Genomic DNA, 22,260 nt, shown 5'->3' with positions numbered 1-22,260 from the left:
AGTTCATTTTTTATCTTTTCTGTCCCCCAGGATTGATTGATTGATCAAGTTACCTATGTTGTACAAACTCTATATGTTGCATGTAAATTTCATCAAAATCAATTATTACCATTTTGCAGCAGGATAGTGAGAGGCCTACCTCCTCTGTTCAATTCCCAGATGCTTCCTCATCTCCCACCCTAGTTCCAAACATGCTCAAACATGGCATGGCCCACAGACCTTGAAATAAGGCCAATCCCTAGCAGGTGGCATGTGTGGAAGGACCCGAGTGTCATCCTCACAGGTGTATCAGAGTAAAATTCTAATAATGATGATGATAACCATGAAAAGATAAAACATATACAGTGTGAACTATGTTCCCTCTCCCTGCAGGAACTCTGTCATTCCTGCCAGCAATGCTTGAGATCAGTTCTGCTATGATTTCCATTGTGTAGTGAGGAAATTAAAGCACTCTCCACTCCTACAGACAGGACAACATCCGTATAACGCTATGTGGCCATGACAATAAAATCAATCAGTTCAGTGGGGAAAAAATAGCAGTAATATCTGTGAGAAGTCCACCAGCTTACTTCTGGCTCCATCCATCATGAACTGTGGGACCACTGCAAAATGGGGATAGCTGTAGTACTGACTTCATAGAGTTGCAGGATTATAAGAATTAACATATATAAGGTCCTGCCTGCAGTGGGTGCAAAAAGTGGTTGTGCTTTATTTATTCCTTTGCTGGCTGTAAAGTAACAGAGTTTCTATGATTTTCAGAAGAAAAAGTTCTGGCTTTGTCTACCTACCAGGTAGGCACACAATTTTCTACTTTTACTTTCTGCAACCATCCTAAAAATGTACCCGCATTAATATTCTATGTTCTGACTGTCTGGTGCAGTTGACTGTTAATGACCCATTTTCTATGGACTTCTTGGAAGCTGAATTAAGTTCCTTAAACTCTCACTTTGGTTTGATTTGGGGTCTGTTACACAGAACATGGGGGCTGCAGACACAGTGGACATGGAGAATTCACGTTCAGGGCACGTTTATAGTTTCAGTGTCCAGGATGATTCCCTTTTGTTCATTTGACTAGAATTCACCCTTGGCCTTACTTCCAAAACAGGATTTTAAGCAACCACAGCTTCCCTTACAAAGTAGGCCTTTGCTTACCAAGATGCTGAGAAAGCATGGCAATTTGATCATTTATACACAATCACCGAAGGAGCCCTTCTTAATTTTTTTTGTCATTTCATGTGTTTTCAGCAGTAAACTGAGGTAGCAATGAGAGAGGAAAGTAATGAAAGATCCCTGTCCTTGTTTAGGTGGGAAGGAAAAAAAAAACATAAATAAATAGAGACAGCTGAAGAATATTTTAAAAATAATTAATTAATAAAGAATGTATTATGATGTGGTCCAGAATGCCAAGAAAATAAGGGAGAGGGACAGAATGAAATAATTAGCTCTGAGAGTCTTAAGAGAAATGTCAAAAAGACAGACCAAGTTTGCCATAGGACAGTAGTGGTAATAGTCATTACTGTAAATTATAGAGCTCTATCTACGTGCCAGGATTAGCACCCTAGAAGGTCATTTATCTTACTATTCTCATTTCACAGATGGGGACACCAAGCTGATAGAAATTAAGAAATTGCACCAGGTCACACAACCGATAAGGTATAGAGTCGGTATTCAAACCTAGGTCTATCTGACAAAATCCTACATAGAGAAAAAACTAAAGGTCTCTTGGGAAGGTCATCACTCTTAGTAGCAGAAAGGTCAGAAGGTGAAAAGAGACACCAGCTCTGGAGAAGAGGGGCCTCAGGAAGGAGAGCAAGGAAGTGCCAGCTGACCGTGGCTTTGAACTCTCACCTGAAGAGTGCAGACCTAACCCAAAAGGTAACAGGGATTCTCTTGTGTAAAATAACAGGATGAAACCCAGTTGTGGCCTAAGTAATCCCTGCAGCTGTGGGAAAAAGAAACTGGAGGGCGGCAAAACCTGTCTGCTGGGAGAGCCAGGAAGACGTCCTCAGGCCATGGGCAACAGTCCAGAAGACTGCGTGTCAGAGAACCTGGCTTCTCACACTTGGTCTTCTGATACCCGGGCACTGTATCAGCTCACCCAAAGCTACAAGGTCAATGTTCGAGTTCCACCTCTGCACTCAGATCTCTAAACATAAACTGCTCTGACCGAGGGCTTTGGCTTCCGGTAGACTCTAGCACTAAAGAGTCTTTCCATGATGTGGCGAAGAAACAAAAGCACTTCTCTTAACGCCATCTAAGGAACACTTGTCTTTCACTGTGTCTTTAAGCCGCATCACATCCTGCCACGTTCTCATGTGCCAGTCTGAAAGGTTGTGTTTTTTTTCCACTGAGTCATTTTTTCTCCCTAATTAGTAAATAGTAGTGTGCTTGTTTAGGGTCATCTGAATGAAAACTGTTTTCTTGAACAATAAATTGGAGTTTATACCTGGCACAAAAAATTAGTGATGGAAGAAGACGTTGCTATATCCTGGCAATCCTGCACCTCTCCTTTCTCAATTTCTGTGGCCCTGAAGTTGGTCCTTCTGTGCTCACTCCAGCCCACCCAGACTGAAGCAGGGCGCTTGGCCGGTGAATGGTGATGACCCTTGGGCCACACCCCTCATTGTGAGGCATTTGCTCTTGGTTTGGAAAGAACCACTTATGGGAAAAAAATGTGTAAAAGCCTAGATCCAGACAAAGATAAGGCTTCTGGGATCCCACAAAGTACCTATAATAGAAAAACTTTTCTTTGATGTTTAATTGTCAAGCATAAAATAATTGCAAAACAGATCAGCTTCTTTAACTGCCTCTTCCTGCCCTGGAGGAGCAGCGAGTTCTCATGTGCATCACTGATTCCCAATTCTGGGCCTCTGTGGCCGCTCAGCAGGGGAAATTCTATGCCCTTTGGTCACGGGGACTGCCTTCAGCTACTTGGACATATCCTTGAACAGAAGTTTCTATAACAGACTTTACTGCCAGACTGCTCTATAGTCAGGATATCCAAAGCCAAATATAAAACCTTAAAACCAGAGCTCTGAAAACCTCAGGTAAGTGTAGGTGGAAATCTACTCCAGGCATATGTACTTCCAGAAACCACTGAGAGAGGGGTTGATTTTGTTTCCCAGTGAACAGGGGGTTCGTCTTGTACAAGGAAATGCTGCCAAGCCAGAGGATTTCGGTTTCCTCAACATTCAGAAGGTTTGTCCCATGAGGGCAGGATGATGTTGGAGACTCTGGTGCCTTTTGCTCTCTGGGGAAATCGAGGTCTCGTTGACCGAGCACCGACCTTACCTTAGGTTCTACAGGATGTGACATGCTTGTCACTCACAGGTCTCATATTATGCTCACAGCAACCCTATGCATATAAGGTAGGCGTTGTCTAATTTTCCAGAGAAGGAAAACAGGCTCAGTGCCTGGGTCTTCGTTTTACATGTGTTCGTCTACCACTAGCTGCTTCCACCTCCTGGAAATCTATATGATACCATTTAGAGCCTCACCTCACACCATACACTAAAAGGCTGTGTGTCTCGGGCCTCTTGATGCCACAGGTTGGTGCTTTACCTGCTTCACCCCTCTTGTCAGTACAGGCAAGATGACCGCCTGGAGTTTAGGCAGCCAGGGCTATGGAAAGTAGCTTTTCTCTGTGATTCGTGAGCCTAAAACCTCCATTACTCTTTTCATTTCTAGAAAATGAAGTGCCTGCCCCAGCCCCAGCCCCACCCCCGGAAGGTAAGTTGAAACACTACCTCGCACATTCGGGCTGCAAATCGAGAATGTCTCTCCCAGCATGATTTGGCCTTCGGTGAAGCTGTGAGCTTTTAACTCCTGCGGAGAAGTTGGGTGACCACAGTTGTGATAGGTTTATAATAATAACAACAACAACAACACCACCACCACCACCACCACCACCACCACCACGTTGTGTTTATATAACCCACTCATGTTGATCTAATTTGGATGACACCTCATATACTTATAAAACCCTTTGAGTTACAGCAAAATAGTCATTATGCCCATGTTCTGGTTTTGTGGAAACTGGGCCTCCAAGGGGCTGAAGGTTTTGCAGTGTTCTCTCACATAAAGCTAAGGGCAAACGAAATGCACGTCTTTCTTGTGAGAGTGGGGAGCGGACCCCACCTCAGTCCTGAACGATCACTAGCCCCATCTCAACTTGAACTATGCCACCATCAAGCACCTCCAGAAATTTAAAATTTGGTGGTCTCTGGGGCTCAGCTTCAGAACCAGTCTCTCTAGGTCCTAGGACCTTGTTGTCTCCAAGGCACTAAGGAGTCAAGAGTTCCAGTGAACTTGGCAGGTAGAGGCAGTGACCAGTGAACACAAGAGGTGAAGCCTGCTTTTACAGAGACCTAAGGATGAGAACAGGACTGAAAGGATGGCAAGCCCAAGTGGAATGCTAAGCTCCCAACATGGATCTCTAGACCCAAATGACGTGCCTTTTCCCAGGAAGATAACAAAGTGCTTTCTCTCATCACTCCTCCTCCTTGACCAGGATGAGAAACCAGCATTTACTAAAGAATGATTTACGCAGACGCATAGACACAGAGAACAGATTGATGGTTGCTCAAGGGCAGGGGTGTTTGGGGGCCTGGGTGAAAAGGTGAAGGGACGGAGAAGTACAGATTGGCAGTTACAAAATAGTCATGGGGTGTAAAGTACAGCATAGAAAATACAGTCAATAATATTGTAGTAACTAAGCATGGTGCCAGGTGGGCACTGGAAATAACAGGGGAGTGCTTCATAAAGTATGTGATTATCTAACTACTATGCTGTACACCTGAAACTAATACACGTTAATAAGGAATGTAAACTGTAATTGAAAAAAAAATTTAAAGATTTATTCATAAGGTATTTACCATGTGCACAAGTCTTCCCTAACCCTTCAGAAGGATACAGAGCTATCTACCAGAGAGTTATTGATAACTAGGTACAAACAAACTGAATCAGCCATAGTGGAGAACTCTAAGTAGAAAACATTTCTCTGTATTCAGTTTGCTTACACCCAAGTAGAAGATAAAATACAGACCAGAGAACAGTCCAATAAAATACAACCACTATGTTGAAACATGAGGCACAACTCTAAGATGTACTTTGATGCATGTAATGCATGTTACTTGAATTGACAATGTGGTGTGAAGACGAGGGCTGGGAGGTCACTATAGAGCAGTCCATCCCGGTTGAAAGCAGGAACTGAATAAAGCCTCAGTTGCTGGTAATCTTTCTGCATGGAAATTTAGAAGGGGATTATGAAGCTCTTCCCACCTTGGAGATCGTTTTCAGAAGAGCAGTTTAAGAAATCTAACTGCTCATAGGAGCCCCTTTGTCCAGCTAAGAATACCAGATCACACGCTCAAAACCTTTAAATAGTATAGAAGAGTATTGCAATTTGTCAAAATGAATGAAACAGGCTCAGTGCCACATGAGTTTAAATAGGGGTAAGCTCAAGTTTAATTTTTTTTTTTAACCAGTATAAATGTGTGACATTTTTTAAGGAACTTCTTCTTTGGTAGGTTTCCTCCTTGCATATACAGACTTATTTTTGTCACTATTGTGTAGACTGAGAACCTACAGGCTATTATAGATGTAACCTTTCCCTTCTGTTCTTCAGACCAGTAGCTGTCACTGGGCCACTGGAAAGTTTCACTTCTTATACCGTATTTTGTATTCATTGCGCCATACTGACTTTTTGTTGCTCAAATAAGTTTCCCACTAAACTCTGCTAAAAGTGTCTCTATTAGTTGATCTATGTTCAATCAAAAGAGAGAGAGAGAGAGAGAGAGAGAGAGAGTTCATGCTTGAAAGAATTCTTTTCTTACATATACCACAAGTCACACACCATCTGCAAGCATCTAAACTAATATGATTCTGAACAGAGAGAAGTGCCAAGTAGATGGTCTCAACTGATAAAATCGGGTTTTACTGCTTTCAGATTGCACTTACAGCCACTCCGCTCAACACAGAAGATTAATATGTGCATCAAAATATTTTCCTTGAAACTATTGTACAATTACAGCTTTTATACCTTGGCTATATTATAATAATACTATAACATCATTTAAAAGTAACCATTATTAGAACCACTCCATGGATTACACTTCCTTTAAAATTCAGTCAGTCCCTTGTTGGGGTCTACAAGGAAGTGACCCACCTTTTATAAATACCGTGTGCTGACCAATTGATCACTGGAGCATGACCCATGTTTTATACTTGTTCCATGAGTGCATGTTCTAACATGAACCCAATAGCTGAATGTATTTTAACAAAATCTATATTGTATGTTTCTGCATATACTTTTTTTCAAAAGTGATCAGATTACTTGCTTTTATAAAAAGTTTAATGTGACTCTACATTATAATCCCCAAATTCATCATTCATCATTCATGTACAACATAATAAATTATGTACGTAGCATCATTTATGATCCATTTTCATTTATTCCCCTCCCATGCCCATGACACAATAAAATATCTCAAGACACTTTTTAAAATGTGCTTGTCCTTTCCACACAGAACCAAATAAAGAAATGGAAGCTGGAACCACACCACCCAAAGGTGAGTGGAGGAAGGGAGAATGAGGCTGAATCCAATAAAATTAGAAGCAGAAAAAGATCAGTAATAATTGCCAGGGTGACTTCCTGGAATTTCTCTGCATTGTCTTTCATCAGTGTCACTAAGTGTTCCTTGTTTTCATCTTATCTGCACAACCCAATGTTGCTTTGATAAGTTTTCATTACACAAATTTTCTAAAAGAAAAACAACAATGATGTAAAATATTACAAGTACTTGTTGAGATGCCAGCAAATTAATTGGTAGTTTTCAATTTCCAATGTGCATATAAAGTAAAAGGTGTCTCTGGTCTCCTTGGGAATTACACCAATTTGGAAAATTATCTGGATTGCCCAGGCTTTTCTTTAATTGAGTGTTTTCATGTAACTATGTAACCTTTCCAGGTTTCATTAGTAATTTTGAAGGCCAGCATCTCGTTTTGTAACACTCTGTATTCATGTAAATTTATATAATAATTTATGTAAATGGACAAAACAACCTTAAGCAAACATCGCATTGCTCCTTATTGATTTGGAAGCTCATTTATTTCTGCAATATTATTCTAGTTTTACTTTACATGTAGATAGTCTAGTTTTAAACAATGAATAATCTTTATTACATTCTACTTTATATATTTGTATCAGCACTTATATGTTTATTTATTTTATTTGTGTAATGAATAACATAAGATATCTTAAAGCACTTTTAAAATCTTGGAATAACCAATTATTTCCTGACTACAATAAGATCTTTTTTTCTGGACACCACTCCAAAGTACGTTAACTATCTTTGTTCTTACTATGCCATATTTCATCACCTAATTCTTATGATTTTCTTGTCTTCTATACTTTAATAAAATACTTTTCTTCTTTCTTTCAGTACACTGGACCACTTTTCTTCAACTAACTTGAACTTACACTCTCCTAAATGAATACATAATTTTGTAGTATGCTCACTTTGTCCTTGACCTTCAGTGGATCCCATGGATAGTAACCTGAATACTAATCCTGGCTGCATGAGACATAGTCTGAAGGTTATTTGCTTATGGAATCCAGACAATGCAAACTCTTAGAACTCTTCCATGCGATGGGTTCAAGGATGTTTGGACATCTGGCTGAAGTTATTGTAACATTATTCTCTACAAAGCCGATGGCATATACCTCTGTTTCCAAATTTGGAAAGGTGTTTGGGCCAGGTTCTAAGGCTCTACCGACAAAGAAGATGACGTGATCCCAGAGGGCAAGCTGTCAAAGTTAAGGCAAAGCCTGTGCCTTACCCTTAATATGAAAAGCCATCCAATTATATTTGTGTGCTTAAATGAGAAAATTCCCTTCTGTAATTAAAGTCAACTAACCAACTAAACAGTCAACCAATCAACAAAAACTCTTCTTTATGCAGAACACAGTTTGATGAAAGAGCAAGACCAAATGACTAGGGAGGAAATCCTGATTAGTAGCAATTTTTTTCCTTGACATTTGCAGAAGTCAACCAAGGCCATGGCCACACGCAGTCACAGGCCCATGTATATAACTGCCATGTATCTATTTTCTCTACATGCCTAGGAAGAAAATCAATTTAGGATAGAAGGTGATATCCTTAAATAAAGAAGGTAGGTAAATGGAAGTTGTTTCTAAATATACAAACCTTTCAACTATTACCCACTTTCATCAAGGACAAAAAAATTTTAAAGAAAATACTTAAGCAAAGAAATAGACACAGTAAACATTGTTGTATGTATGGCCATGGATGAGAAAGAAGACTTGCATGAGCATAAACATGATTGACAACCCTCAGTCCATCTAACTGAATTTTAACCATTTGGCTTGGGTTTCGCTCCTTTATACAGCTCTCCGCTGACTTCCATCTTCCCTTCCTTCTGATTTCTCTCGGATGTATTCCCTGTCATTCACTCTTTTCTCCACTTCATCACGTATTAATGGTTCACTTCTTTCCCTAACAGGGTGTAAGCTTTTTGACACTTGGGCACCATGTCTTAACACCTCTTTGGGCACCTCATCTCATTTTTCCTAGTGTCTGACAGAGAGCTGCACAAGGCAATCTCCTAATAGGTACCTGCAGAATGAACAAACAATGGAATTTTCATGCTGGCTTAGCTGCTAATCACACAGACAATGGTAATCTAGATAGATTTTTACTTCCATTTGCTGAGCAGGAGGATGACCATTCCACGCATACTCAATAATGAGCTTCAGAATGAGCTTGGTGCTGGGCCATGAATGCTCATCCTCAGAACAGAGAGATGATGTAAGACCAACTCACTTAAAAAAACTATTGAAAATGGTCATGCCTGGATATTAGTACATTATTACACTTTAATTAACCCCCTATCTAATTAGTTGAAGTATATTCAGTTAATGGCTCCAAGATGGTCACTGTTAAGAACGTTATTCACAGCAACGCAACCTTACTATCATTCCCAGATTGCCTGAATCATTCTGTGACAACCCAGAATGTTCTGAAAATTTTTGTATAGCCGCAGAATGTGGTTTGGCTCTGATATCAATCTTACAAGTAGTGCTTGTGGGTAGATTTGCCAACTTTTTATGTTTATTAAGAGTCTCTGTCTGGGAAACAGCTGGTTTTTCAGGAAGGGGTTTTGCTATTTGTTGATTTGCTTGTTTGTTTGTTTGTCTCTGGACTTGTCCATCCAGCTATCCTGTTTCTTAATACTGCCCACTTGTCCTGGAATTGAAACAGTAGAGATGACAATTTTGAAAAAGTTTTTAAACAAATAACAATACCAGAATTTACATGGGCAAATCCCTTATAGATCATGCTGGGAGGCAACATGCTTATAAAAATAAAGCTACTGGGACTTAAGATTCTTCCAGAATAATGACAGGTGGCAAATCAATAAAAGGCAAAATACAAATTCTTTTTCTATATTCTTAGTGGGGCCAAAGAACTGTCTTTTATTCTAACATTCATTGATTTAGCAAGTATTCAGAGGCAGCTATGGTGCCCAGCGACGGTCTGGCACTGAGCCTTGCTCTCCTAGAGCTGACTTTAGGGAGCTGTAGAGAAGAGAGCGACCACCAGCAGAATACAGTGGATTTCAACTTTGAAAAAAGACAATTGTCGTGGAGGGCCATGTGTAGAGGATAACGTAGGTGCTCAAATGAGATCACACATTTTTATGGTCAATCAGCATTGAATATGTGGACATAGAGTAACCAGACAGACTCTTTTCTGTGCCTTAGTAACGGGCCTTGTGGGAAGTTTGAACCTGGTCCTGCGGGTGGTTGCACATGTGCCAGCAGCATTAGCATCTGAGATGACTTTGACGATCAGCATGTACTCATTGTAATGCCTAAGTTCTGATATATAGCTTTTGATTTTTACTTTTGTGTTTTATTAATGTATAGTCTGAATATATTTTGGTAATCCCAATTGGGAGAGTTACTGACTCTTTTTATTTTTCTTCCAGAAAAATAACTACTTTTGATAATCATGGCAAAAAAAGTAACTTTATTTCCCCAGGCAACAACCATCGTAAATGAATCCTGTGTGTATTAAAGACCTCACATAACTGGAGTTGAAGCTTCTTTCTTTTGGCACAAGTTTGGTTAGCAGAGGGAGAAGAGAATCAGCAGAAGGTCCAGAAACCTTCTCCTAAATAATATGATTTTTTAAATTAAAAGATGATTAAACATTTCTTTCTTCATTTAGGTCCCTCTGCATCTACAATAACATGATATTCATGCTTCTTACTAGCAGGCTAAAATATTTTTCTGAAATTTTACTTTTAGGAATCAGATGACTATCTATTAAAATGTCTCTGTGCTTTGTGTATTCTAATTACGTATTTCTCTGTAATGAACTTTGTTAAAATTAATATCGCCATACTTTTCAATTCTGAGACAAAACCATTATAAGATGCAACATCAATTTAATAGATTTGGGGAAAAATTATTAAATAAAGGTATTTATTGTAAGATGAATCCTGATTTCAGGAATATCAACGTATTTGAGACAGTTACTGACTATGTAACTGTGTGTCTTCTCATTAAGAAAATAAATTACTCAAATGCCTCAACACATGATGGATTGGGGTTCACTTTTGATGGTATTGTCTTCCGTATGTGGTGGTTGCTATGCTGTTGTTATGCTTGGTCGTGTATGCCAATAATTTCTAAAATTGATTACCCTGCTTGAGGAATTCATAAATCTGTCTAAATCAAATCGGGTGTTTAAGCCAGGCTTGTGTGTTTTAATTTTATGTGTTTTTTTTAATCTTCATTCTAAAATTCCAACAATCCTAAGTTTGTTTTACATAAAAAAATTAATTTAAAAAGGCAATTTAAATCAACCATTGGTAGAAGTTATTTTATGCTTAAGAGAGTGTGAAGAATTATAAGAACGAAAACATTCTATTATCTCTGGAGGTCTCTCCCTCAAATTTCAGATTTCATGTGTACTCGCCTAAAATCCCAGGCTTGTAATATGAGATCAAGCTCTTTCTCTTCTTTCAGACATTCTTCTTTGGGAACCGGTTGTTTAAAGAATTACTTTCATGGTTTTACAAATGGTATTTTCCCATGACTTGAAGACAAATAAAATTCAGCTTTGGTAAATTTCCCTTCTGTGTAGCTAGGGGAGATAGCTCTGCTGCCCTGGGTCCATGTCTTCCTGTCTGCTGTATTCTAAAGAGCCAAAAGCAGATATATATGCTTTCATCATCATTGTAGTCACTTTTAAATAGAAAAAAAGAGAAACTCTGACTTACACTCTCTATTTCTTTGTTTGTTTTGCTTGAAGATGTTCATCATATGATGTCATGCCCATGTGTGTTGTTGAATTAAGCACAGCCCAAAAGATTTGAGTATTCTGTTTCCCTTCTAGCAGTAGAACCTGTTTTCCCATGATAAAGAAAACAACGAAAAGTTTCATTTTAATCCAATTCAGCCAAATTCAACAAGCAACTTTTCAAGTATTTCAGGTCAGCATCCCAACATCTTAACTACATTTCCTAATCTAAAGGGATGCCAGGACCAAAGATACTTTTAAAATAAGGGAAACAGTAAACTCATCAATTATATTTTCCAGCACTTTATTAAATTTGGAAATGTATGTACAAGAAATCACATATTGCCAATTGAGAAGGAATTGCTGTTTGGAAGTACTATTGGATCATCCAGATAATTCCACGGAAGTCTGAGGCACTGGTGTAATATGTGGTGCTTTAATAATCTAAATAATTGTGCATGTCCCCCAAATAGTCTTAATGTTTAGTGGACATTTAAACTACTCATTCATCAAGTTTTTGCTAATCTCTTCATCTTAGTTTTATGAAAATATATGAATACTCTTCTCAGTCATTTAGCATTCTAAACAATTAACTCAAGGATTCATTATACACTGTGCCCAAAGCAAGCTAACCACAAAACCTATATAAAATGAAGTGTTCATTGGACCGAAAATGGTTCTAGTTTCTAGTTCATACATAATAAAGTTCCTTTCTAGCATTTGAGTTTTAAAGCTTCTTTTTCAAGAATTTTTACAGGGCTTTAAATCAAGATTCTTTATATATTTCAGTAAATAAAAGTCTTCAAATAAGATACAAGAATATAATACTAATATTGAATTAAAATTATGGAAAATACTATTTTTAAATTGCAAGATATTTCATTTTTGTTATGTAAAACTTTAATTATCTAACAATCTTCTGAAATACAGAATTCTGCTGGTAGTTCAGAAATACATATATTTCCCCAAAAGCATAATTTTGTGGAAAGTTAATGATATTCCAGAAGAAAAGGATTCAAAAGTGAACTAAGGTCGGGAACTGTTAACTGCTATATCATTTCTTGTTTCCACCCTCAGTGCTAGAGCATGTTAGCACACTGAAGGTTTTGAGATGTCTCTCAATAAAAGCACACACACAATACAATAAAATACAAGCATTTAACTTTACTTAGTCTAGCATTTTCCAGGCTTCTTTGACCACAGAAAGCTTCCTCTGAAGAATCCTGAATCTCACAGTATCCAGTGAGTCACCTCTTGGGTCGTGAAGATACCACATTAAGGTTCTCTATATATTACTCTAGTTATTCTATAAAAAATGATACAATGTAACTTTGGTTGAGTTTCAGAAAAGAAGTTTCAAGCTAATAAACAATATTTGTAGTAACTTCTAATAAATTATACAAAAACATGCTATTTTATCTAGGGAATTTTTAAAGCACTTTTTAATTAAGTCATGTGCAGGTGTTTACCGTATCCTACTTTATATAGTCATACAAGTTTGTATTTTGAAATCCACAATTATTTTAGTATTTTACTACAAAGATTATTATCATTTATACTAATACTAGTCTTCATGTTTTGGAAGGAGAGGGGCAGAGGTTTGCATAACACCAAATGCCTACTTAAGCAAAGACATGTTAGAAAAAGGAAATATTCACTGACTGCACAGAAACACTCTGAAGCATATTTTGAATTTTACAACTGTTCACGGGTAAATATTTTAAAAATTATACAGCATCGGCCAACACTAATATAATCTTGAGAAAATATGTGTACAATTTCTAGAATAATTACTAGTGAATTTAGTAAGTACAACAAATTGATTTATATTAGTTGATATTGACTTTTGTTTTCTAAATATAGAAAGGAAATTGATGATGAGGTGTTTGGGGTGAGGGTTACACGTTCTCAAGCAGTATATGTCTGCTTTTATGCCTGTGTCCAAATGATCATGGTATATGAACTATGCTTGTCATTGACTTTAGTTATTAAATAAAAACTCAAAAACCACTTCCATTGTATATTCCATCAAGGTTAGAATGTTTAACATTAATTTTTTTCTTAACCTATAATCATATAAAATGCTTGCATAGGATTCCAATTTTTAATTTACACTTTATTTGGATTACCCTACTCTCTCACTCTTTTACTAATTTTTCTCTTTTGCCCGAAATACTCAAATTCAATCTCTTAGGTACCAAGTCTTCTAAGGCTTACTCATCAATTGAAAGTGCTTTGTGTAGTTTCTCCTCTTCTTTTTTCAGATTTCTCTTTTCTCAGGATGAAGTCCTTTTCTCCTTGACTTTGTATACCTATTTCTTGTTTCAGATGAAGAGGAAGGCTCCCCATCTATTGCCCTGCCTCCAGGTTAGGATGATCCCAAACCCCTCTTTCCCCCACTTTGTAATTTAGTATTAATTGACAATGAAGGAAAGAAAGGCAGACACCTTAACAAGACAAGGCACAGAGCATGGGGCAGCAGGTTTTGCTGCTGCCAGAGCCAAGAGGGAAAACATTGGCTGCAAAGGCAATTTTCCTTTACATGAGGACATTTTTTTTTTAAGTTTTCCTTTGTGAAATGAGTGAGACTTTCGAATCTTGGAGATAAATTTTAGGGGCAAAAATGTTTGTCTTTCATTTGCAGCTATGTATGCCTTTCCCCCTGTTCTTTAGATATTTGGATTTTTTATATTGTTTTTGTTTTTGAAATAAGACATATATTTTTAGAGATGATTTCATAGTTGAAGCTCTACTGATTTTCCATCCAAGCCAACTTCAAGTTTGTTTGTTTGTTTTCCCCATGATCAGAAGAGAGTTTGGGGGATCCAAGGAGATTGAATTCAACACTTCCTTTGCATCCCCTTCCTCTTGCATCATCCAAATCACCCTTTCCTTTCAGGTTTGGGTAGTCGGGCCCTGGAAAGAAAAGATTCAGGTGAGCAGATGGCTGGAGCAAGGGGTCCGGACCTTATCCTAATACAATCACTAATGACCTCATTTCCTGAAGCTGTACTGATTCTAATCTTTGTTTTATTCAGTTTGTAGCTCTGATAGCCACCTTTCAACTACATTGCTTCTTACAAGAAAACTAATGTATTGAAAAACAATTAATTTTGCATGATATATACACACAAATTCAGCAATCTAGCTATATGCACCACAGGTTTGTATGTTTTATTATAACTGTTATTGTTAAAATTAGACAAATACACAGAGTGCTGAAATTAGATGATGTCACATTTTTATAGAACTCTACATACAGCTGATGAAAAACCTACAAATGCATCCTGTCAGCTGTGCTACAGTTCTCTGAGGTAATCCGTTCATTCATTCAGCAAATTTGCTTTGAGGGCCTACTATGATCCTTCTGTTGGCCTCTTATGAGCCACGCATTTGTAGGTATAGAAATGAATAAGAGTAAAAATTTTTGCTCTCATGTTCTAAATGTGAATGGCAATAATTCACTATTATTATTATTAATATCACAGGCACACACAACATAAAACTTTAACATCAACTTTGTTATTAAAAATTATGTAACCATGTGACTACATTGCATAATTTCATTTTGAAAATGATGGTCTCTATGGATAGAAATACTAAGCATGATTGATACATGACAACTAAAATAACTAAATCTATATTTCATTCTTTTTGAGAAACATTAACAGGTAGAATTTGCAACCCATACATTTTTTTCCAGTAATTTAAGCGGCTGAAACTGAACTCTGAAATCAGCTCTTGGAGACAGAGGGAATATCTGCGGTTCTCTCCTACCAGCCTCATTGGAGTTGATTGATGATTAACCCAAGCTAAGCACCTGGAGTGCAAACTAAACTTCATTTCCAGGTTCTCTCTCATCATGGGAAAGCCTCAAAGAGTTTTTTTTTCCTGCTGTTTTTCTGGGCTTTTCCCCCCTTTCAGGACACTCCTAGTATCCTTGAAATTTATACCTGCCGGTCATGATCTATTACTTAATTTTCAAAGTATGGCCTCATCTATATGATCCTAATAGAATTGTCTAATTAAATAATAGGAAAGAATTTATAAATACCAGGCCAGACTTGCTTGTCTAATCCTTCCCAGTTGACCAGCAAACTGGCCCAGGCAATTCTTTTGTTGTGTAGATCTGGCCTTAGAGTCAGTCACCTGCAAAAATGCTCAGAGTACTGCTTTAATATACTTCCCACCATTACGTATCTGTTAGAGCTCAGGCAGGGTGGAAAAACGAAGGGACCATGGCTTCCAACAAAGACAGAGTAACAACCTACTTGAAAAGTTTTACTATTTCTAGGAATTAGAAAATGTCCTTTTATCCCATCATAGAAGAGACATCCCTGTAAAAAGGGAATCTGTCACTCTCTACTGATGTTCGCAGGGGAGATGGATGGAAAGAATGATGTTACATTTATCCAGGTTGATTAGACGAAGAAAAGCTTCAGCGTTGATGAGAACAACGAACCCAGGTAAGTCTGCCTATGAAGTACCTGGCCCTGAAATGACCCTTTTCCTTCGTTCTGCTCGTTAGAGTGGTCTCTTGGCGAATCACCTGGCACAGAGGAACAAGCTAAGCAGGATGCCAATTCTCAGCTGTCCACCCTGTTCGTGGAAAAGCCTCAAACAGGAAGAGTGAAAGTTGGTGAGTGCCAAGCATTAAATCCTGCTTTAAAAAAAAATGCAGGTGAAATTTACATAACATAAAATTAACCATTGTAAAATGAACAACCAGTGGCTATTAACACACTCAATACGCAACAACTACCTGTGCTGAGTTCCAAAACATTTTCGTCGACCCAAACAGAAACCTTGTGCTCTCTCATTCAGTAGTTACTCCCCATTAGCTCACCCCTCTGTCTCTGTCAACCACTAATCTACTTTTCCTCTATGAATTTCCCTGTTCTGGATATTTCATATAAATGAGATCACACAATAAGGGACCTTTTGTGCCTGGCTTCTTTCACTTAGCATGTTTTTGAGGTCCATCCATGCTATAGCATGACCCGATACTATCTTTCCATTTCATTGTATGTCTATATTAAATCCTGCTTTTATAACCTGAAAAAGTGAGTGCAGCTATTATTTCAATATGCTTCAGCATGTAGGAATCTAGTACCTGGAGCCTGGAGTCAGGCTGGATTGAAATCAGTTTCTTCATCTGTCTGATGGGATAATACTACCTGTGAAGTACTTGGAACAGTGTCAAACATAAATTAAAGCTCCGAGCCACTGTTTGCTGTCATTACAACATGCCTCATGCTTTAAGATGATTGCAACACTGCACACACACTAGATCATAATGCATAGCGTCTCAGAGGAAGCTAATTGAACAGATGGTTCAACTTCGGAAATATTCATTCCAAAGTGTCAATCACACATCTGTTAAACCATTGTTCTGAACACGGGGTATAACATGTGAGCACTCAGAACTTACACTTTTAACGGGAGGAGCAGACAACAAGAAATTAAACAAACAGATAATCACAAATGCCAAGTGCCTGAAGAAACTAAACAGGGAGATGACTTAGAGAACAACTTGGGGTCCAGGAATCTGAACAAAATTAATTTCTATAAGAAATATACTGGGATCAGAATTAGTCTGTGACACTTAGCCAAATATTATGCACATGTGCACATGGCTGACTAGAAGCACACTTGCATGTAAATGGAAATGTTTTCTCCCTTGTGTTTCCAGACGACACCAAAATACTAGGTTGGCCATGGGGCTAGAGTTTTCATGTACTTAGGGTCTAATCAGTAATCTGTCAATTCAAACAGATAAGCAAGTTTATTTTAAAAAGATCAACTTCATTTAGTCATATTCCTATAATTCCAGACTTTCCATCACGTGCTTAATAGAAAAGATTTGAAATTATTTATGCACCTTATTTATTTATTTATTTATGGTTTTCTTCTCATTTTTATTTCATATGTGGAATATAAAACCAAAGAAAAAATTATTTCTACTGATTACCCCATTGCTCCTTTTTTGTTCCATAAGTCTCAAAAGAAGAACAAGTTGGAGTGTCTTAAGAACTTCTAGGGTACTCAAAAAATCAGCACCATTTCATTGCACAATTCAGGGGACACGAGTCACACAACTGGCCATGCAGTGCAATACATGTACCTCCTTCCAGTTGAGAGCAAAACAAATGACAATTTTTAAAGCACGGTCTGAATCACTTATGATTTTTCTAGGTGAAAATATTTCCTTCATAGCCAAAGTCAAGGCTGAAGACCTTCTTAGAAAACCCACTGTCAAGTGGTTTAAAGGGAAATGGATGGACCTGGCCAGCAAAGCTGGGAAGCACCTCCAGCTGAAGGAGACCTTCGAAAGGCAAAGCCGGGTATGGTCCTGGACTCCTCACATAGCGGCTTGGCTAGCTCATTCCTTATCTGTGGGTAAAAGGTCGTTTTTCGGTTCAGCTTTGAGAGGTTTCAGTCTCAGAAAATTCTCTGGAGTTACTCTTCCTCGTGTCTACTTTTACCTGGCTTTCCCTGCTGTGCCCAGGGGATGCAGAGCACAATGACCCCACCTCTGTTGACGGTATCATCCTGGAGTCTCCAGATACAGACATGTCTTTAGCCATTGCTAACGAATTGGGAAAATAACTGAAATGTGACAGTGGTGATAGTGTCTTTCGGTTAGCAAGGCAGGACTGAAATGGGTCTGGATGCATTTCATTACAGGTGTACACATTCGAGATGCAGATCATCAAGGCCAAGGAGAACTATGCAGGAAACTACAGATGTGAGGTCACCTACAAGGATAAGTTTGACAGCTGTTCATTTGACCTGGAAGTACATGGTAAGAGAGAGTTGTTGTTTGGATAAATGTGATTTTTTAAATGGAGTCTGAGAGGATGGAGGAGAAGGCCATTTAATACCATGAGATTTTGAAAATAAAGTTTCCTTTAAAACAGTGTGTGTTTCTGATTGTGATAGATGCAGCAAGCCTGATGAATTAAATAGTTATGAGGCAATTTATTAGTGCAAGCTGGGGATTCTACTGCCAGGTATCGCTTGTCCATACTATCTATATTCTTTCAATCTCCCAAATAAGGGCTAATGCCTTTTTTTTTTTTTTTTGCTGCTACTGAATATACCTGTTTCATTGAGTTCACTGATTCCTGCTCAGATGTGGTGATAAGTTAATATGATAATAGAGTTCAAAATACCCATGTGGAAGGGAGGATTCCTCTTACAAGGACTAACGTCAAATATGGAAGTTCTCCGTCCATATGTTCTGTGTACTTCCCAGTGAATTTAATAGGGATAAATGTAAGGGTGTCCATATAGATTGAGGGCAAAAACAAAAGCAAAAACAAAACACACCACTTCTGTAAGTATACCAAGGGACAGGTGACTTGGCAGCAAAGATCATAAACTTAAGATGAATCCAAAGTGCGGTGTAGTGACAAAAGACAAAGCTGGCATAATTTAAAACTGGGTCATCAGAAGTGGCATGGAGATAGTACCACTCTCTGTAACATGCCAGCTGCTCTGCCTCTGGAGTAATGTCTCTGGCCATCAGCACTATAGCTCCACGAGGTCCCTCCTGGAGTAGGGTAACCAGAAGGATGGAGAATCCAGAAACCCTAGTCAGTGTTGGTGAAGTTCAGGCATCTATGACTCATTGTAAATAGGGGAAGTGCTGTCACACGGAAGGACAAGGTCATTTTCCATGTCCTCAAGAAGTATTTAGGCAGATTAGAATCAAAACGTGGAAATTATGAGGAGGTTAATTTTGTTTTAACATTAGATTGAGCCCTTTCGGCAAAGCTCTGTAGACACACAGAAGGTTGGGAGATCCCCTTCAGAGAGTTGTCAAGCAGAGGCTGCATGGTTGTGGGTGGAGGTGCTGTCGAGATTTCTGTGTTGAATGGGAATCTGATTCTGAGCAGTGCATCTTCCACTTGGCCTGGCATCTCTGAGAATTGCCTGAAGGGCTTTTTGAGGATTTTGATATCTGGGTGCCCATCTCTTATCTGGTGAATCAAAGTCTGCAGCTGGGAGATAGAGAAGCTGCTATCTTTTTTAAAGTTCTTCAGGCGATTCTAATGGGCAGGCAGGTGGGATGATAAGGGGCTAAGGTAACCCCTGAAGTCCTTTCATTATCTCTGTGTGAGGGAGGGTAAGTTACACTATCTCAGCTGCTCAGCCATCCCAGAGAGTCCTCCACCCTTCTCCTGGCTTTTCTTCCTTCCGAAGCATCTCCACAGACCAGGAAGGAACTGAACACAAAATGGCCCGCTTAATGGTATTTATTTCATTGTTTTCTTTCCTTTCAAAGAATCTACGGGGAGTACTCCAAACATTGACATCAGATCTGCTTTCAAGAGAAGGTAACTACCAAAGGGGACTCTAGGTAGCTTTTGTATAACGTGAAAGTAGATGATTTTCAAAACACGCTTTCTCTTCCTCCATGACCTAGAATTCCAACCAAGAACAACTTTTTGTCACTGTAAACATACCATATGTTCAAAACTTCACTGTTTTAGAAAAGCCGTGGGCTTAAGGCCAAATGAAGGACAATGTATACTGATCATTCTTAAGACAATTCTTGTTATAGTGAAGCTCCCATTTTGGCAGGTTTCACAGTTGCTTTATAAAAACACACTTTCAACCTATTTATGTGTGGCTTCCTCCTTAATTGCATTATTTTCCATCAAATAGCCAAAGAAAGGTATATATGTAAAGATTTGCATCTTATATAGAACCTGTTAATTGATGTCAGAAAACTTATATTGCTTTTCATATAGAAATCATGATGGAGCTGTTAAACAGTGCTATTTACTGAAGTTAGCACTGTTTAAATATTGAATTACTCTAAATGAAAGATCACTGAGTTCACTGGAATAAAAATCACTGTAAAAAGGAAAATATAAATATCTACTTGATTTATTTTGCAACTGCCAAGGCTGAAAAATCAGGGGGTCAAGGAAAAAAAATGAAGATTTTTTCCTAGTCTATGTGAAAAGTAACTAGCCCTTTTCTGTCATTATTTCACTCTCTGAACTTAATGCTTCCAAAATATAAATTCCTTAATGAGAGCACATGTTTTGTTCAACGTACAACTGAATGCACGTACAGTTTCGTTAGAGTTATCCCAAACTGTTATAAAACAGTTATTTAGTATGCTGATAAAAGGTATATTTTCCCCCTAAATTATGACTAAATGATAATTTTAGTTACTCAAAAATATATTTAATATTACCTGATCAGTCAACTAGTATTTTTTAAAAAGCCACTAACTTTTAAATCCTGTAAGTTTCCTTCCACCTCCCCATTTTCAGCAAATGCAGATGTCCGAAACTCTGCTTAAACCACGTACAAGTATATTTTAGGAGAGAAGAAGATCTAACTTACCAAATTTTGTGCTTTAAAGGACTAGAAATGTGTTTACTTCAAAAGGTCTTCTCCAAATACCTGCTTTTAAGATATTTCAGAAACATGTTATTTAATTCAATTTATATGACTTAATGTTATATGCACTGTTTATAAACCTGCAGACTCTCCTTAGAAACCATAACTAACATTTGTAAAGAGCAGGAAACAAAATCTTCATTAAAAAATTAAACATGTAAGTAAATATGTAGAGCCATGTAAGTGTAAGCTCCATAGCTTCTATTTAGAGTTTATAAGAAATCAAAGATGGCTGCATGCCTAATTTAAGATGCATTTCTCTTGGGAAAACATTTTTAAAAATTCTTAGTATTAGAAAGTTCGTTGACCATTCAAAGGCAGATTTTTGAAAACTCTATTTTAAAAGGTGCAACTATTAACAAGAAAATGAAAGCTTATAAATCATTTCCCTTTAGAACAGAAAGGAATGCATCTTTTTAAAAGCTCTGCACTAGCTCCATTTTTATGTTACGTCAGTATCACATTATCTGATTCCTCTATTGGTGAACACAAAGGGGTTACCTTTGAGCATAAGCTTTGCACTTATATATCTGACACTGGTCCACTGCGTCCTCCAAGCCAATCTCTGTTTGACATGAGTGACAGAGATCAGCAAAAGTCCTTTGCTTTTTACACAGGTATGTTTCTAGATCCCCTCTACTTGCAAAAACAAAGTACTTTGTGTTGTTTGGCTTAAGGGCATTTGTGTTACTCAATTTTAACACAAATCCAAGCTGTTTTATATATGCAATCTACAAAAATGTGTCTTCTGAAATCGGAAAGTAACACAAGCTCCTCATGTTTACTTTTCCACAAGTACATACTTCAATAAATGTCAATGTTACTTGTGTGAAAAGAAATAGTTTGTGTCGATTTAGTCCCGTGACTTGTGTGCTGGTACAAAATTGCATATACATTATATGTAGAGTGTTTGGGAAAAACTGTTGTGTATGTGTCTCAGCATTCAACCCAGATTTGCTTTTCTTTCGTTAATGACAGTGGAGAAGGTCAAGAGGATGCAGGGGAACTTGACTTTAGTGGTCTCCTGAAACGTAGGTGAGAACCAAGTGATGGAGTGAGGAGCTATGGTCTGGAAATCTTTTAGATACCCACTCAGAGAAGTCAAGTTTAAAGTAGATGTGTTTCAAAGAACTTCGTATTTCTTACAATGTGTTTTGCTTATAGAATTTAACAGAGTCGACTAAGAGAGAGAAACAACTGCATACTAATCTGTTTAAGATTTTAGCTGATGCTTTTAAATTTTCTTCTTATGTGTTTTATGAGTCTTTGCATATTTTCTTTGTTGGGGATGAAGAAATTGAAAACTGAGACAGAAGACTTAAATACCTAAGAACCTCTACTTTCTCTCATTTCAATCATTATTCCCTGTGATGATTGAATAAATAAAGCCTACATTCTCCTGAAAAGTCAATTTCACAATTTTGGTGATGTCTCTGCAAATATATTTTAAAGGCAGACCTACTTTAATATAGCATTTATGATTTACTGTATTTCATCAACTCTAAGG

The 22,260-nt window shown here is 37.9% G+C and overlaps 1 protein-coding gene across 15 annotated transcripts in view; it reads left to right on the top strand.

The window, feature by feature from the left end:
- MYBPC1 (myosin binding protein C1) overlaps window positions 1-22,260 on the top strand; it is a 79,988-nt gene that overhangs the window by 12,746 nt on the left and 44,982 nt on the right. For 6 of the 15 annotated variants that reach the window (XM_090272621.1, XM_090272619.1, XM_090272624.1 and 3 more), the window contains exons 2-10: window positions 3,688-3,729; window positions 6,528-6,569; window positions 13,659-13,697; window positions 14,230-14,265; window positions 15,859-15,969; window positions 17,526-17,674; window positions 18,018-18,135; window positions 19,621-19,672; window positions 21,732-21,788. In XM_090272621.1, coding sequence (XP_090128747.1) covers window positions 3,688-3,729; window positions 6,528-6,569; window positions 13,659-13,697; window positions 14,230-14,265; window positions 15,859-15,969; window positions 17,526-17,674; window positions 18,018-18,135; window positions 19,621-19,672; window positions 21,732-21,788 — 646 coding nt within the window. The remainder of the gene's footprint in view (window positions 1-3,687; window positions 3,730-6,527; window positions 6,570-13,658; window positions 13,698-14,229; window positions 14,266-15,858; window positions 15,970-17,525; window positions 17,675-18,017; window positions 18,136-19,620; window positions 19,673-21,731; window positions 21,789-22,260) is intronic. The other 9 variants (XM_090272629.1, XM_090272623.1, XM_090272631.1 and 6 more) reach the window with 3 other exon arrangements.

This window comes from Furipterus horrens, unplaced genomic scaffold (assembly GCF_987537825.1).
Source record: "Furipterus horrens unplaced genomic scaffold, mFurHor1.1.pri manual_scaffold_4, whole genome shotgun sequence".
Classification (NCBI taxonomy): Eukaryota; Metazoa; Chordata; class Mammalia; order Chiroptera; family Furipteridae; genus Furipterus; species Furipterus horrens.
This window is presented reverse-complemented; position numbering and strand designations above follow the sequence as displayed.